The sequence below is a fragment of the Passer domesticus genome, chromosome 24 (assembly GCF_036417665.1).
Source record: "Passer domesticus isolate bPasDom1 chromosome 24, bPasDom1.hap1, whole genome shotgun sequence".
Taxonomy (NCBI): Eukaryota; Metazoa; Chordata; class Aves; order Passeriformes; family Passeridae; genus Passer; species Passer domesticus.
In genome coordinates, this window is record NC_087497.1 from 4,420,706 (window position 1) to 4,437,359 (window position 16,654).

The 16,654-nt window shown below is 51.5% G+C and overlaps 2 protein-coding genes across 2 annotated transcripts in view; one reads left to right on the forward strand and one right to left on the reverse strand.

The window, feature by feature from the left end:
* Positions 1–4,351: 4,351 nt before the first annotated feature.
* On the reverse strand, positions 4,352–8,192 carry NCDN (neurochondrin). The gene is made up of 6 exons (XM_064398691.1): positions 7,858–8,192; positions 6,500–7,486; positions 6,129–6,355; positions 5,729–5,953; positions 5,366–5,508; positions 4,352–5,086 (listed from the first exon to the last, which is right to left on the reverse strand). The coding sequence occupies exons 1-6, from the start codon at positions 7,957–7,959 to the stop codon at positions 4,620–4,622; spliced, it is 2,151 nt and encodes a 716-aa protein (XP_064254761.1). The 5' UTR covers positions 7,960–8,192; the 3' UTR covers positions 4,352–4,619.
* A 175-nt stretch (positions 8,193–8,367) lies between these two features.
* KIAA0319L (KIAA0319 like) overlaps positions 8,368–16,654 on the forward strand; it is a 29,684-nt gene continuing 21,397 nt past the window's right edge. The window contains exons 1-3 of the mRNA XM_064398690.1: positions 8,368–8,682; positions 9,704–9,870; positions 13,705–14,363. Of these exons, the coding sequence (XP_064254760.1) occupies positions 9,729–9,870; positions 13,705–14,363 (801 nt within the window). The 5' untranslated portion in view covers positions 8,368–8,682; positions 9,704–9,728. The remainder of the gene's footprint in view (positions 8,683–9,703; positions 9,871–13,704; positions 14,364–16,654) is intronic.

Below are 16,654 nucleotides of genomic sequence, written 5' to 3' on the forward strand. Positions count from 1 at the left end.
GCCACCTGTCTTTAGGAGGCATGGGCTGATCGTTTATTCTAATTTATTTCTGTTAAAGATGGCATTTAAGGGTGGGAGGAGGGATATGAAGAGGTATAGAGGGTTGATCCATTCAAATCTCTTCATCCCCCTCAAATGCTCTTCAAGGACGCTGCTCCTGGAAGTTCTGTATTTATTTTCTGCCAGATCCATTTCATTTGCTAGGAAAAATTGGATTGGACATGCTGTATTTTGCAGTTATGTTCCAGTTCATTCTTAATGTCCCTCGCTCGTCTAGTGCGTATAATGTCGAGCCTTTATTCATCTGAAAGAGGTGAAACTGTGCAAAATCCAGGCAGGAAGGGCTCTGAGTCAGCCTGCACAGGACAGCAGGCGAGCAGGAGGATGCTCCCTTGCAGCAGCTTGGAGGGAAGCTGTGTTTCCACCCAAAAATTAGACAGAGCAGAGGAAACCTGCAGCACTGACAGACAAAGGGAAGGAAAAACAAATGGCAGAGCTGTCCCACTGCCCCTCACAGAACATGCTGGGTGAACTGGGGTCGTGGGAACACACCAGGCTGGGGCAGTGGGCCAGGCCAGCCTGGAGCTGTGGGGCTGTAGGGCAGTGGGGGAGTGTTGCCCTCCCCAGCAGTGCTCAGGAAGGAGAAAAGGGATCTTGCAGCAGACTCTGGGCTTTAGGAAACCCCCAGGAGCTACCTTGGCCTGGCACCTTCTCTCACCTTTTCTGGGAGCACAATCAGTACATTTCCAGCCCTCCCAGCAGCACCCTCAGAGCCCTACAAGAAGCAGAATTGTCCTTGCAAGATGTCCAAGACCCACCTGAGTCCTTCAGTGCCCCAGACCCTCTGTACAGCACCTGTCTGATGAGGGCAGACCAAACCCTGGGCCTCTCATGGACAGGAGGCACTCATTAAGCCACCAGTGCTGATGATGAGCAGTTATTCACTTTTACTGCTGTCCCAGGCAGGGCCCAGGACTGTCACACAAGGGGTTCTCAACACACTCTCCCAGCAGCTGCCTGGTTTTTTAGTGGTTCAGCCTGGCCAGGACAATTGCTGGGGTCACCTGAGCACAGGAGGCTCAAACACAGCTCCCTGCTATCTGCTTTTTAGCATCCCTGTTTAAGGACCGCAAGTTCAGCTGTGCTTGTGTTTTGCTCTGTCAAACATCCTTTGTGTTTCCTAACAGTGATGGGGTCCTGCTGAGGACCTCAACACCAGAGCTGCTCCCTCACGCCCCAGCTTCAGGGAGCATCTGCTGTGAATCTGGGCAAGGTCTCCACCCCAGGGACCACTTCTTGCACATGGATCCAAGCCAGGAATCTCTGAAAAACTGGTTTTGTAACAAAGGTCCCAGAGCTCCTTCCCAGGAGATCCCCAGCACTGCCAGGAGTGTGTGAGGGTCTTGAGGCAGCAACTTCTGCTCCTGGGGGTCAGCAACAAACGGACTGGTGGAGCAGGGTGATGAGAGCACTGAGACTAAAGAATGTGAGCAGAGCTCCTGCCTAGCCAAAGATGAACCAACTCTTCTCCAGAAGCTCAGCTCCCACCAACACCTCAGGGAAATACAGGCTGCCTCTATTAATTCCCACATCCCCTTCTCAGAAGGAGTGTCCTTGCTATGGGTCTGAGGAGCCAGGCAGGGCTCTGGGGAGATCAGGGACCCTGCTGAGGGGTGGGCAGGGAGTGTGGCAGCCCCCTTGCTCCTCAGGCCTCCACTCTGAGCACCCCTGCTGCATCTCATGGCAGGAGAGGGGGGCTGTGCTGGGTTCTGGCAGCACAGCAGCCAAATAACAACCTTATGAAATATTTAATTTTATTGCCAGTGCTTTTGGGGTGAGATGAATAAATGCTGTAAGATAACGTATACCACGGTCAGGTTTGCAATGGCATTATGACATTTAAGCTGTCAAAGAGAAACAGAACGTGGAGCTGCTCCTCTGGGGCCCTGTCCATCTTGTTGGAGCACAGTGAACAATCATCGTGCTCCTGGAGAGCTTGTCCTGGTGTTGGAAATGCAATGGGAGATAAAGCACAGTTTGCTTTGGGTGTTGCTGGCTGCAATCCCACTCTGTGCTGGGATCTCAAACCCTGGCAGAGAGGGGATGTTAGATGATGCCACATCCACCTCTCTGGCACCAGCTCATCAGTGCCCGTGGATGCCAACTGCCAGGGGCAGAACCTGTGGTTGGGCTTGCAAAGCTTGGGGTGGCTGAGGACATCCTGCAGCCTTTGAAGGCTTGGCCAGGCTGCCAGGGCACCATCTCCCTCGCGTGGGCTGAGCCAGCCGGGCGTGCTGGGGCCTGTGGACTGGCACACATGGAGCCAACGGAGATGCCCACGTGGTAGGAGGCTTCCAACAGCCCCAGTGCCCTCCCCTGCTGAACATGCAGTGCTCATGCTGCTAGCACTCAGTCTTGGGGAGACAAAACAGTCTTTTTGGGGGTGCTCTGTCCAAGAATGTTTGGAGAGTGCCCTGGGACAAGAGAGCAATGATAATGCTCAAGGAGCTCTGCCCCTCCACTGGCATTCAGGCTGGTAACATCCCAGAGCAACGTGGGTGTCTCACCCCTTCCACTGTCAGCTCAGGAGCTGGGAGGGGCTCACGAGGAGCGTGTTTTGTTTCATGCAAGGAAACAAGCACATGACATCAGGGTCTCAGGGAGGTCCAACTCTGGCAGGGCACAGATGGTCCTGCTCACACCTGAGGGGACTTTACACCAAGGAGTGTGACAATGAAGGGCAGATGCTCCTCTCCAGGCACCTGCTGGTGGCCAAACCCCTACTCCCTAAGATGGGGGAGGATAAGAATGGGCTCTTGGTTTGCTCCCAGTAGCCTCAGGAAATTAAAGACCAGCAATCAAAGGCCTGTGGGTTAGGACTGTGCTAGTGCTGAAACTGTGGGTGCAGGCCGGATCTCTGGTCAGGTGCTGGAGCTCCAACCACTGCCCACAGGAACGAACCACGGCCAAACCAGATCAGTCACCCACAGCAAGCCCAGCACTGCACTGGGACAGCAGAACATCCTCCTGGTGATACAGGTCATATCTCTCATTAGCACTAATTAGTGGCTGTCATTAAAGGGAAGCCCACAACCCTGACCAGAGGCAAGAGAACATACAGGACTGGGAACACCTGAAGGCTTTGAGGGTTTGGGTGTTTTTTCTGCCACTGCACTGTATTCCTAGCTTTTCCTGCTGGTGTGTCCCTGCGGTGCAGGGATGTGTTCCTGGCAGGCTCAGGAGCCTCTCCCAGGCCAGCTCCACAAAGTTCTGCTCTTTTCCAAGGCCAGGAGGCTCATTTACCAGTTTGGTAAATTTGGCTGGCACCGCTCTGCTGGCAGCAACTGCCTTTGTTCCAACTTGCACTGGCTGCTCAGGGCTGAGCTGAAAAGATCTAAAGATACTTTCCCTGAGCAGCAGCCTCCTCTCCAGTTGTGAAAGGCACTCGCTCTAATAAAGCAGTGAGCCAAAAACACAGTGTAAAGCAGAAATACACCCAGAGCCAGCCCTCCTTTGGAGGCAGCTTCGCGCTTGATTTTCCCTTGATCGGGCGATTCCACACCCCCCTCCAATGGGTTCTGATCAGCGCCTCGGGCTGGCAGCAGAGCCGGTCCCGGCGAGGCAGCAGCTCCCAGAGAACTCCTCGGCTGACACCTGGTGGAAAAACGGGAGCAGGGAGCGCCGCTCGGATCAGCCTCAGCAGCCACCTCCTTCTGGGAAATACCCTCGGATAACGCGGTACCCGAAAACTGCAAGGCCAAGCTGTAAAGCCGGTGCTACAAGAGGTTTACTCCACGTACATGTGGACTTTCTCTTCCGTAAAGCAAGACGTTCTTTGGTCAGCAGGGAATCAGCAAGGGGGAGTTCACTCATTTTGGCTTTCACACCCTAAATGGAGCAGAGGCAGCCTGAATCCTTCACACTGCAAGGGTGGAAATCTCTCCCTGTACATCCCATCCTGTTGGTGAGAGGGAGCAAATAGAAAATCCCATGGAGGTACTTTGTGCAGGTGTTTGATGGGACAAAACAGGCAACAAGTCGTGCTGGGAAGGTTTTCTAGATGTGAGCTTGGGATGATGGTACCAGTGGAGGATATGAACTGGGGGATCATCCAGCAGCATGGAATCTTCAAGTCACAAGGAGTTATTCCCAATGCCATCAGTAAATAATAAAGCTTTTCCCATTTCTGCCTTTTTCAGGGTTCTATGTGTAGTTACTAATATGTGCAGGACTCAGAGAAAATAAGGTGAAAACCTGCAGGGCTTACTGTGACAAAACTGTGACCATATTAATGGGAGGAGCAAGCATCCTGTCAGGGCCCCGGGCAGAAAGGAATTCCAGCACTGAGGAGTTTGGAAAACAAAATGATAAAATGTCTTTAATAACAAAACATTCTGTTTTTACAGAGAAATCCTCACAAAAGGTCAAGCAAGGGCATAGTGAAATGTTCTGAGGCAGCAGCAGTTCTGCACTCCAATGTGGACAGGGCTGATCATGCTGGGCACTGCTGCATCACTCCAGTTTTGTAAAGTTTGGTCATGAAAATGGGTTTTTTGGGCCCAACTGGCAGCAAAGAGCATGGTGGAGGTGCTGAACAGACCTTGTTCAGGTGTCTGGCTTCATTTCCCACCTAGAGTGCTGCTGGCTCCTCCCTGCTCGGCCAGACACTGCTCCAGAGCTGCCATTCCATACAGATTGGCCCACTCCGTGCCGTGGTGGGACAGGATCACATCCCTGCACTGCTGGCTGGCTCTGGCCAGCTCCACCAGCACAGCCTGGAAGGCGGTGACGAGCTCGGAATCCACGGAGGCCGGAGCGACGCGGGACAGCAGCTGTGTGAGCCCCTGCAGCCAGCGCGCCTGCAGGGCGGCGCGGGGCAGCCAGGGCAGCAGCGGGACGCAGCCGGCCAAGGCCTGCATCCCCAGCAACCAGAGCTCTCGGATGTCGGCCCAGGCGCTCGCGTAGGCGGGTGACACGGCCACGGCCAGGCCGTCGCTGCTGGGCTCTGCCTGCGCCGCGTGGGCCTGGGAGAGGAAGAGAATGGCAGCTCCAAAAAACTCCTTGGTGGACTGTGTTTCCTGAAGGGCTGGAAATAAAAGGAAATTAGTGTTACCATGCAGAGGTTGCTCAGTCAGAGACAGGCCCTGTGGTGGGGCTGCGTGGAGCAGAACATCTTCCTGCCCTAGAAATCTCTTCATCCCAGCACATCAGCCTGCTGAATGTTTCACGTATCCCTTGCCCCCAAACATTTTTGGTTTATCACTTTTCCAACGACAAACTGGACCAGTTTCCCTTCTATTTGCTTTCTCCAGCCCAACTTCCCAGCTCCTGGTCTCTGGGCTTTGCCAATAGGAACTCCCTTTACCTGCTGACCCTGCCAGGATCCTGGCCATCATCAGGCCCAGAGTGGCAACATTGGCTGCCAGAACCAGGTGATGCTTCTGGGGCAGCAGCACTGGAAGAGACTTCAGCAACACATCCATCAAGGAGGAAAAGGTTTTGTCACGCCTAGAGAGAAAATAAACCCTTTTTGACACATTCCCTGAGCAGAGACAGAAGCACCTGAGAATGTCAAGGTTAAACACAGCACCAAAAGTACAATGAAATTGGGTTTGAAAAAGGAACATCCCTTTTCAGCACAGCAGGTTAACAGATCCTCAAACCTGATGCACAAGACAGCCTTTCTTCCCACTGCCAAGCTCAGTGCCAGCTCCCACAGCTCTGTTACCTGAGCAGGTCCGGAGCAGTCACAACCAGGTTAAGGAAAATCCCACACATGGTCTGGAGACTCATTTCAGTGCTCGTCAGAGGCGCCGGGGCCGTGGGCTCTGAGGTCAGAACCTCCCACTGCTGCAGGAAGTACTCACACAGCAGTGCTGCTGCCCCTTCGGCAATGAGGATGTCCCGGGGCCTGTCCTCTGCTGTCAAATGGCAAAAACCAGGTAGCAGAAATCTGGAAGGAGAAAGAAACTGGGAGCATGAGGTAGAATGGGTCTAAGCCCTGCATTTACATCCATCTCGGGGGAGAAAGCCCCATGGAAGTGGCACTGCAGGGAGAATGAAAATAGAAAAAATATTTAAGCAGGTTTGTGCTAAAATGCAACAAATTGTGTGCTTAAAATGCTCACCTCAGAGCATCCTGGGGTGAGGCAGAGCCCTCTGTGCTGACCAGCTCTGCCTGGGGAAGACTCACAGCTGGGCTGCCCTCCTTGAAAAGCTTCCTGGCATAATCAACAAGGAAAGGCAAGAGCTCACAGATTTCCTGCTTGAGGGAGGATGTCTCTTCTGCCATCCAAGCTCCAAGGACTCGAACGGAGGCAAAGATGAAAGGATCTTGCAGCTCCTCCTGTTTAACCTGCATGAAGAAAGCAAAGTGACACATTACTGTCACTGTACAGCAACATTCCACAGGTCTGGAAATCACAGTGGGTCAAGAGGGAGGGTTTGCTCCACACAGAGCCACCCCCACAACCTGCCCTTTGTTAAATCCCTGCATTACCTGTCTCAAGTAGAAAATTACAGCTCCAAATGCCTCCTCCATTATCCTCATGAGCTGCATTTTCTGCACATTGTCTAGCAGAGGGTTCTCTTCCCTCAGGCACTCCTGGATCCCCATCTCCATAATGACATAGCAGGCTGCCATCACTTCTTTCTTCCCCTCCACCTCCACGGCACCTGGCTCCTCCAGGGTCAGGCGGACCTCCACACAAGCCAAGTTCACCAGCAGGGCCAGGAACTTGCTGCCACCACTCCCTGCTGGGATCCACTCAGCCCCACAGGCCTGCACGAGGCCGGCCGCGAGCTTCAGAGCGGGGTCCCGCTGAGACTGGCCGAGTTTGCTGCCCAAAACGTCAGCCAGCCCTTGGTAAAGCCTGCACAGGCACTCGGAGCCCTGCGAGCTCTCTGTGAGAGGAGGTGACATGGGGATGAAGTGAGGCAGAACCTCACACAGCTCAAACTTGGTCATGTCTTCAGCCTTGAGGAAGTCACTGGAGAGCTTGCTGAGCACAGCCAGGAGCTGTGGAGCATCCCTCTGCCAGCACCTGGCCTCTGCCATGGCCAACAGCCCCACAAGCAGCGTGAGGGCACGCTCAGAGCCGTGAGCACCATTCAGGTAGGCCTGGCACAGGGCAGACACTGTCCCTTTGGTCACCAACTCCCTGGGGCCCCTGGCCGTGGCCAGGACAGCGCTGAGGCACTGGTACACGTCATCAACCATGGATGTGCAGTCTGGGTCGCAGGGGGACAGCAGGACGTCATTGAAGGTCGGGATTTTGTTCAGGATCTGGGAGTGGCCAGCTAGCTCAGGGTCGGTGCAGAAACAGGCCAGCAGGGTGAGGCCGAGGGCGCGGAAGGTGTGCGGGGGGCAGCCGGCGGGGGGCTGCTGGGAGATCAGCAGGCGGGTCGGGAACGTGAACCCGATGGCCTTGAAGATCTGGCGGCGGGTCTTGGCGTCCACCTCTCCGGCTCTGACCGCTTTGGTCACCTACGAGGCAAAACAGGAATGAGCATGAGCACAGCAAAAGGAATTGGTACATGTACGGGATGGAACTGCTGCACATCAGAAACCAGCTTTATTTAGAGCAGGGAAGTACCCACTGAGCTGGCGCTTGGTCAGAGTGCTAATCCAGACATCAACCACGGTGTTTCAAGAGTGTGGCAGCACTGACTGACCGTCCACACTCCCACGTCAAGACCAGGCTCAATTACTTTGCTAAAGGGAACTCCAAAGCTCTGAAGCAGCTTTGCTCTGAGCTCCCAATCCCCACCCCTCCGAATCCCCCGGGCACTCCCGTGTCCAGCAGGGTGTTTGGCCTCCCCTTTGCCCTCTCCGGAGGCGATCCCGCCGTTCCTTACCAGGAGCAGCGCTGCGAACTGCTCGCTGTCGTTCCTCGCGTCTCTGAGCACACCGAGGCACCGCTTCAGCGTGGCGTGCCCGTCCCCGGAGTCCGAGGCCATGGCCGGGAAGCGCGGCTGAAGGACTAGAGGGGAACGCGGGCAGCCTTCCCTCGGCTGCTTCCCTCAGGGCCCCAGCCCTTGCCCTCACGGCTCCGGCCCCGTCCCTCAGCGCTTTCCCTCACGGCTCCGGCCCCGTCCCTCAGCGCTTTCCCTCACGGCTCCGGCCCTTTCCCTCACGGCTCTGGCTCTGGCTCCGGCCCCTTCCCTCAGCCCTTTCCCTCACGGCTCTGGCCCCTTCCCTCAGCCCTTTCCCTCACGGCTCCGGCCGCTTCCCTCACGGCGCCCCGCCTGCGGGCGCGCGCCCCCTGCGCCGCCTGCCCCTCCAGCCAATCCGCGCGCCGCCTCCGCGCCGCCGGCCAACCGCGCGCCGCCTTGTTGGGCGGTGCCCGAAGCCGCCGCCTCCGCGCGGAACTGTGGGCAAATCACCTGTGGCTGCGCGGCCTCCGCGCCCGCCCCGCCCGGTGCCACCGGGAGCGGCGGGGAGCGAGCGGCGGGGACCCGCGGCGCCCAGCCCCGGCACTGCCCGCACGGCCGGACCCAGCCCCGGTGCTCTTCAGGCGGTTCAGCTTCCGGGTGAGCGTGCGCCGCCATGGCCGCGGGGCAGGAGGCCGCGGCGCCGGCGGGCCCGCCGCGCTGGAGCCCCGGCCGTGCCCGGCGCCCGGTGCCCGCCTGAGCTCGCCGAGGAGCCGCCGAGGAGCCGCCGAGCCTCGCCATGCGCCCGTGGTACGTACGCGCCGGCGGCACGGGGCGCTGCGCCTGCCGCGGGGCCCGGCCCGGCCACGGGGCTCGGTGCCGGGGCTGCGGCCGGGCGGGAGCGGGCACCGCGGCTCCGGGGCGGCCCAAAGTTTCCTCACGGACCTGTTGGCTGAGCGGGCGCGTGTTTGCGTCCTGCCCCGTGCTCCCGCTCTGCTGCGGACGGTTGAGTGCAGTTCCTCGGGGTGTAACAAGCTCTGGGCGCTGGTGGATCTGGCTGTGGCAGCATTCCCTGTAGCAGATTGGATTTCCCGTCCCAGATTCCCTTTGGATTCTTCAGAGCTGGCCTATTTAATGTCGTTTAGTGCCTAATGATGCTTTCATTGCTCCCTTAAAATAGATACTATTTATTACCTGTGAAATAATTAATGGTCTCTTACCGCATCACCTAGAGATAATTTACATTCAATTAGCATATGAGGCTGTTAAACAGCCTTCGGCATTAGGAAGGCAGAGAAGTTTGGTGATCTGTGGGGCAAAACCAGAAGCAAGCCAGGCCGTTAGCTGCCAGTTTCCCGGCGCTGCTGTGCTTTCGTTTCCCTGTTCCTGGCTGGCACCGGGCAGCACGGCCGTGCCTGTGGTGACATCCCGGGGCAGATGTGCCGGGGCTGTCGGTGCCTGCGTTATCCTCGTGCTGCTGCTGGGTGTCCAGTCCTCAGGCATGCTTGAAACTGGAATTTCCCAAATGCCTGTTTGGATATAATATATATAATATAATAGCTGTTGTGGTATCAGATGAAAAATGGGGTCTGGAGGAGAAGACCGCAGGGGAAAGGCTCTGTGCACTCAGCACTGGGGGCTGTGCTACTACAGATTTCATTTTGGTATCAGACATTGATAGTTCCTTAGCAACAGCTGGACTAATCACAGCTGATAAGACATTCCTTTTCCTTCACAAATGCTCTGTTCACTTTGCACTCTGGCTGGATCTGTGCAGGAACATTTCAATTGCCACGGGATGTTTTGTGTTTCATACCCTGTGTGTTTCTAGAACCCTGCTGCTGCCCACAAAGGCCATGGAGAAGAGGTTGGAAGCCAAGCCCAGCATCAGCACCCGGTTCCTGTCCCAATACTGCCTGGGAAAAGCTGTGAGGGAGCTGGGAATTCTGCAGCTGTTCTACCTGTGCACTTGCCTGTGTGCCTCGTGCTCCTCTGCAGGTGAATTTTCTGTTCTCTTTGGGACTGTGGGTATGGATTTTTATGGTCTTTATCCCTCTTACTTGTTTAAAATACTCTGAGAGAAAAGTGAAATTATTTGCTGGTAGATTTATAGGGTTGTTTTTTTATTGGTTTCCTTTTTAATTGTTTTTTTAACTGAGAAACCAAAGCAGTTGTTTTTTTTTTCAAACCAAACAAAGCACCACCCTTAGCAGTGACTAAATGAGCTCTCAGAAGTGTAGCTTGTATCTCAGAGAGAGCTTTTTCTGACCTTAATTTTTGACAAAAGAGACAAGTGATAATCTGGAAAATAATTTAATTTAAGGAAACCAACCTGGAAAGGCAGGAATGTTTTTTAGCCCTAAGATGTTTAATGCTCTTCCCAAGAGCAGTGTGTCAGAAGTCTTTATTTGCCTACAGGCAATGGTTATGTTTGTTTTTTTATTTCCTGTTCAAACTTGAGCAACCAACCTCCTGCTCAAGTAAATAACCAAGTCAGTGGCTTGGATGGAAGTTTTCCTCTAATGGATTGTGTGATGTTTGGTTTGGGAAGGGGGTTGGTTTGCTTTGTTTCCCAGTTGTGTGGACGAGTTCTCCAGGCAGCTGCAGCATCCCTGTTGTGTTACTGGACCTTCCTGGACAGTTCCCAGTGGCAGATTTGATTAAGCTAATGAGCTGTGTGATCTTAATCAGCTAATTCAGACCCTGGAAAAACATGTTTGTGTTCCTGCTGAGGGTTGTGTGTTTGAATGATGAGTGTTTCCTTGTCAACTGAGCTTCCTGCCTGCATTTCCTGGCTTTAGTAATTTCTTGGAAGCTCAGAGTTAGAGCTCCTAAGAGACTCCTAGAGGGTGTTCTAGACAGTGTTGGTGTGTTTAGGGGCTGCTCTGCTTGGAAGAGTTAAAGCCAGGACTCTCAGAATTGTTCAAGTTGGAACAGTGCAGGTCTGAGATCATCAAGTCCCACGGTTAAATGAGTGAAGAGTCCGTTAAATTAAGGCTTTTGCGTGTGCAGAAATAAATATAATTACACGGGCATAGTTACCCTGATGTGGACACTTTTTCCATTGCAGAGTTTTTGTTATTTTGGGCTTGTTTGTGTCACTCAGGCAGCGCAGTTTGTGAAGCTGAGGAGGAGTTATGGCTCCTAGAAATGAGCGTGGTCATGTGGAGTTACGCAAGGGGGACTGTGTTGACATAACTGACTGACTGACTGTGTGGCAGGTTTAAAAAGTCCATAGAGTCAAGCCTTTAATCATTAATCTGCTATCAGGCAGGATTAACTGCCTGGGCAAGTCTGTAAACCTGAAGTTATTAATAGAAGCTGTTCCTGTGTGTTCCATTCTCCTGCTGCTCAGCAAAGCTGTGAGCTGCATCCCTGGGACAGGAACTCCTGAGTTCCTGGGAAGAGCAGTTTTCTCCACTGGTGTGACAAAAACAGTATGGAAAAGTGACTAAGCACACCCACTGTGCAGGTGTCTTGTGACTTGTGTGGTGCTGAGCTTGGAGGGAACTCATCCTCAGGAATGTTCCTGCTTTCCACAGATGAATGCAAGTGTAGCTTCTGTTTTCTTCCAGGGCATGTAGAGTTGTCTGAATGCTTGATGCCCACCAAAGGCCATGGAATTTGAAAATGCAAAGTGAAAATCAGTATGTCTCTGTGGAAAATTCACATCTGGCATGCTGGGAGTTGCCTGTTCACTTCTGTCATTCCTGAGAGTTATTTGAGTTTTAAGCTGTCCATGTACAGCAATTCAGAAGAACATACTGGCTAATTTCATAGAAATATGTCCCAAGTGGCCATTAGCAGAGTTCTGGAAATGAAATGTAGCCAAAATATTATTCAAATCTTGTTTTAGCAGTGTGTTAAAAGAGAAGCAGAATGCTCTCAGCATGGCAGTGTTGTGTCATGCAGGCTGTCATGGCTCTGACATACTGAGGAGATGTTTCTGGGGATGCAGGATTTACATTTGAGATTAATAAATAGGATACCTGTGTTATGCAGTGATTTGTCACAAGGGATATCTTCCCTGGGAACATTTTTCTTTTAAATGTGTCCTGTTCTGTGTGTGCCCCAGTTCTAAGCCTGGTACTAGAAACTGCTGCTGAATTTCACTGCTTCCATATCAAGCCTTAATTTGAGTGGTATGTGTGAGCCAGGCCTGACACATGAGGAGAGATGGATGAGCAGTGGTGGAGGAGGAGGAGGAAGGGTTTTAGGAGTGTGGGAAGCAGCACATTTCCCTCATGCACAGGATATATTAGCGATGGTGATTCACCTTCAACAGAAAGGGAATTTTACAGGCAAAACATAAAGCTGAGTGGATGAGATCCTGTTGAACTTCACAGGAATGATGCAATTCTTCAATTTGTTATTGTTTCTCCAAGTCTGGAGAGAGTGTGTGTGCATACACATGGGTTTGGTGTGTACACACATTCCATGCTCTGTTCTAATTCCAGCCCATCAGGTTGGTGCCAGGAGCTTGTCCCTGCCTGTGACTGTGACAGTGGTGCCAGGGACTGGCAGGCCAGGCATTCCAGGTGTGATCAGGCTGGCTCTTGCCCTGGGCACACAGATTCCCTCTCTGCTCTCTCTCCAAGGGAGTGCTGTGTATTGACGAGGTGTGATGAGAGTGCTGAGATTTTTAAAGGTGCTGATGTCACCTTCTTTTGCTGTTGAACATTTGCAGAGTTTCTTTTACACGTTTCAGTGCTCAAGTGAGGCTCTTCTCCCCCTTCTGCACAGTGGTGGGTTCAGACACCTACAGGGAGCTCTGTCCCCCATGACTTGGTCACTAAACTCGAGTTCATTCTCAATCAGGATATTGTAATTTAAATCAAGACTTTATTTTAATGGAGAAAAATGTTTCTCATTTGTGTTATGTTCAAGAACTCCATTCTTGACAGGGAGGGAGCCAGATCTGGAGCATATTCTCCAGCTGCACAACTCCCACTCCAGCAGCACTGTTTGTAAAGTAATCTTCCAATGACCTATTATCACTTGGATGCTGAACACAGCACAGTGTAACAGTCCCATAGGTCATCAGGCTATTTTTAGGGAGTCCTTAATCTGCAGAGCTCTGGATTTTGGAAGCCTTTAATCCATTGATCTCTGGAAGCACTCAAAATGTTCATGCTAAGAAAAAAAGAATCCGTATGCAAAGCAGTTGCTGCTTTACTGCAGAGCTGAGACCTGAAGTGACTTGACTCTTAACTGAAATTATGTCAAATGTTTGAGGGTTTTTAATGAAAAACACTATGGCAGGGTGGGTGGCAAGGCTTTGCCTTGCAGAACCCTTTTCTAGAAACCGTTAACAACTTCCCAAGTGGAGCAAATTCAGTCAGAATAAGCAACTGATGTCAAATATCAACATGGAAGAGTTAAAAATGCCTCTGTACTGTGCACCAAGCCAGTGGCACTGTTGGTAGTGTTTTCCTTTAGGCAGGCTATGGGCAGAGAGGCAAGGCCATAACTGGTTAGAGTGAGGAACTGTGCTTGGGATTGCTGGGTTTCACTTGCTGTGTGCCCTTGGTCCAGCTGCTCAGTGTGGGCATTGTGGGCTCCTCTGAAGCAGGAACATTTCTGTCTTCACTTCTGCTTCTCCATCCCTGTTGGAAAGGGTGATGGCTTAGGTAGGAGGAGCAGAATGTTCCTTAAAATCTTGTGTAAGTACTGGATAGTGAGGCCAGGTAGAGATTCTGACAAGTCAGATTTACTTTCCTGTGTTCCTTTCCTGTGTTATTCCTGTGTCCCAAATTCATCTTAACAATAGTGATGAGATCACTGCTTTAAAGGACTGAGAATTGTCTGTTTGTCTTCCCTCCTCTTTCCCAGATGCAAACTGGAACGGATCTGGATGTGAGCTGGGGAAGATCCTGCTTGGTGGCCGTTTGAGATCGTGGGCAGGTCACCATTTGCAGCTTCTGGAAGGGTTCCATTCTCTGAGCTCCTGTCAGACCACTTGCTGCCAGCGCCCCACCTGTGATGCCTTTTGGTTCTTGGAAAATATGTGCATCCAGGTGAACTGCACCGTGCCTGGCACGTGCCAGGCCAACAAGACTGGCTTTTCAGATTCTGTCTTGGTGTTTTTAAAGAAATCAAAAAGCACAGAGCACTTGTTAAACTTCCATATGGAGGGTGACGTGAAGACTTGGAGTCACAAGTGGTTGGACTGGGACATCCCTGTCCAGAGGAAGAAAAGACTGAGAAGATCATTCCAGAAGTGGAGGTTGGCAGGTAACAACAGGGTGCAGCTGCTGAGAAGGGATCTGGCTGAGAACTCCAGAGGCAGCAGAACAGAGGAAACAGAACTCTTGAAGGATCAGGTCCTGAGGCACTTAGTGGCAGACAGAGCTGCTCCTGAGAAAGAAAATCAAAAGCAGGACTTGCTGAAAAATGGACAGAATTCAAGAGAAGTGAACCCTAGAAGCCCACTCCCTCCTAAGAGCAATAATGTGAACAGGTCACAGGATGCTGACGGTGACTTGCCCCAGGTAAGTCATTGCTGGGGCTGTCTGGGACAGCTGTCACCCTCCTCAGTCTGCCTTTAGGCTGATTTTTGACTTGGAACTGCCCAGGGATGGGATACCTTTTCAGGTTACCAGTTTTCAGCCTCCTATCAACAAGGCACAGCCAGTGGTTTGGGGTTTTGTTTGGGTTTTGGGGTAGGTTTTCCCCCCTTTTCTAGCTGGGATAAACTGTGTTGAAGTGGGAAGGTGAGGCAGGATGGAGTCTGTGATAATGCTTATCCTCTGTCTAATCACACACACAAGTGTGCTTGCCACATGAGAAGGAAAGGTGACATGTCAGTGGGAATTGTCTGGGAGCTGAAAACTGTTACCTGTAAAAGTACCTGTTCAAATCCACACAATGAAAAAAGCTGTTTTCATTTAAATGCTGAATCGAGGCAGTTAAATCTATTATTTTATAGAGTCGTGCGTAGAGCTGACAGTGTACTGCAATGTCAGTCTGCTTGCTTGAGTTGGCATCTTAATTCCAAATGTTCTCTTTTTTGAAGAGTGCTCCAATTTCTCAAATCCTCCAAAGCTTACCTTGGCACTGGGTGAATGAAATCAGTTTAGTCTCTACTCCAAATACATGCAGTGTTAAGCCAGTACATCATGATGTTACAGAGAATTTGGCACATTTGAATTGTTAAGTGATGTTTGTATTTTTACATCTGCAAATGATTTTTTGAGCCTTATCTCAAAAATGCTTGTGCACTCCTGATGGTGAAATATAATTCTACTTTGTTAAACTGCTCCTGAAATAGCTTTTGCCATGTTTCAGGGATTTGGCTTTGTACAAAACTGGTGCCTCTGGTTCTGGAAATGACGGAACTTTTCAAATCAGGTTGCAGGTAGGGCTGTGCCTGCCTGAGCCACCACCCTGGAGCAGGATGTGGCAGGCAGCCAAGGGACACTGCTGAGAGCTCCCGGGCAGCCCGGGTGACACGTGAAGCCAGGCACTAGAACTTGACAAATGTTTGATTTTCCAGAACCCCCCCAGCATTCGAGGTTGACTTGAGCTCCGATTTCTCTCTCCCCTGCAATGCTGCAGCATTTCCACCCTCCCTGCTCTTTCCTCCTCCTAGGAGTTGAGCTGAGCATGGTGACCCCATTCTCTCAGCTGTCATACATGTGAGATGTCTTCTCTTTCTCTTGGGGAACAGCTTTTACATCTCCCTGCTTGTTCTTTTTGCAGTTTTGTTTTCCAGGTTATCCTGTTATTACTGTCCAATGTGTGTCTAGTAAACTGGTTGCAAATATTAAATGACACTGATTAATCAGCTTGTGAATGTTGCTGAACGTGCAGGATTTCCCACCTTTAGGAATTGCTTCCATTGTCATTAATGTGCACTGGTGGATGTGTGCTGGGGAAAGGTTTTTACTCTCCTTGATGATTTTTGCTAATAAGAAAGTCCATGGCTCTTAATAAAATTCAAGTTCTTAAAAATGAAAACATTCTACAAAATTACAGTGATGTGATGGAACTTCTGGCATTTGCATTTTTGAGGTTTAGGAAGGAGTTTTTGAGGAGGAGGAAGAATTAAAATATCCACCTGGGCTAATTCCAGGATTATTGAACCATCCAACTTCATCTGCAAAATGCAAAGCCAGCTCTGCAGCCGTCCTTGCCCTTCAAATCCAAGAGCAGTTGAATGTGAGCCAAGGATGCAACATTGGGGGCTGTGTTCCTGGGACATGGCCAGACCTTCCAGGAGGGAGGCATTCCAAGCTGGGACCAAAATAAAGTTACACCCATGAGTAGAATTTCTCCTGGGCTACATTTGGCCCAGCCATGGAGCACATGGCTGGGGGTTTAATGCTGTTCTTTAGGGAGGCTGGAAGATGGGGACAGTACTGGCTGTTCATACCTGAGAGCATCAAACACCTGAAGCAGGAAAGGACATCTGAAATCAAAGTGCTTTTTCACCTCTGCTGCTGCTGAGCACTGAGTGTATGGAAGGCAAATCTTTTCCTTTGGTCTGCAGGCTCAGAGAGCAGGAAAAGGACAGTTTTGGGAAAACACGGCCTCTGTGGGTTTTAATTTTCCTCTTGCAGTTCTGATGGCTCCACAGCCACCTGGGACAGCATTTGCTGATGTGCAGTGAGCATTAATTTCTGGTTTTACTGTATCCATGCTGTGGAACCAGGATAAACCACAGTGCATCCTGCTCATCAGCCCTTAACTGAGGGAGATTGGTACTTTTTCATTAAAGTGAGTGACATTTTCCAGGGACCAGGTTTTTTTCTGTCTCGTTGTAAAATTCCCTGTCAATTTT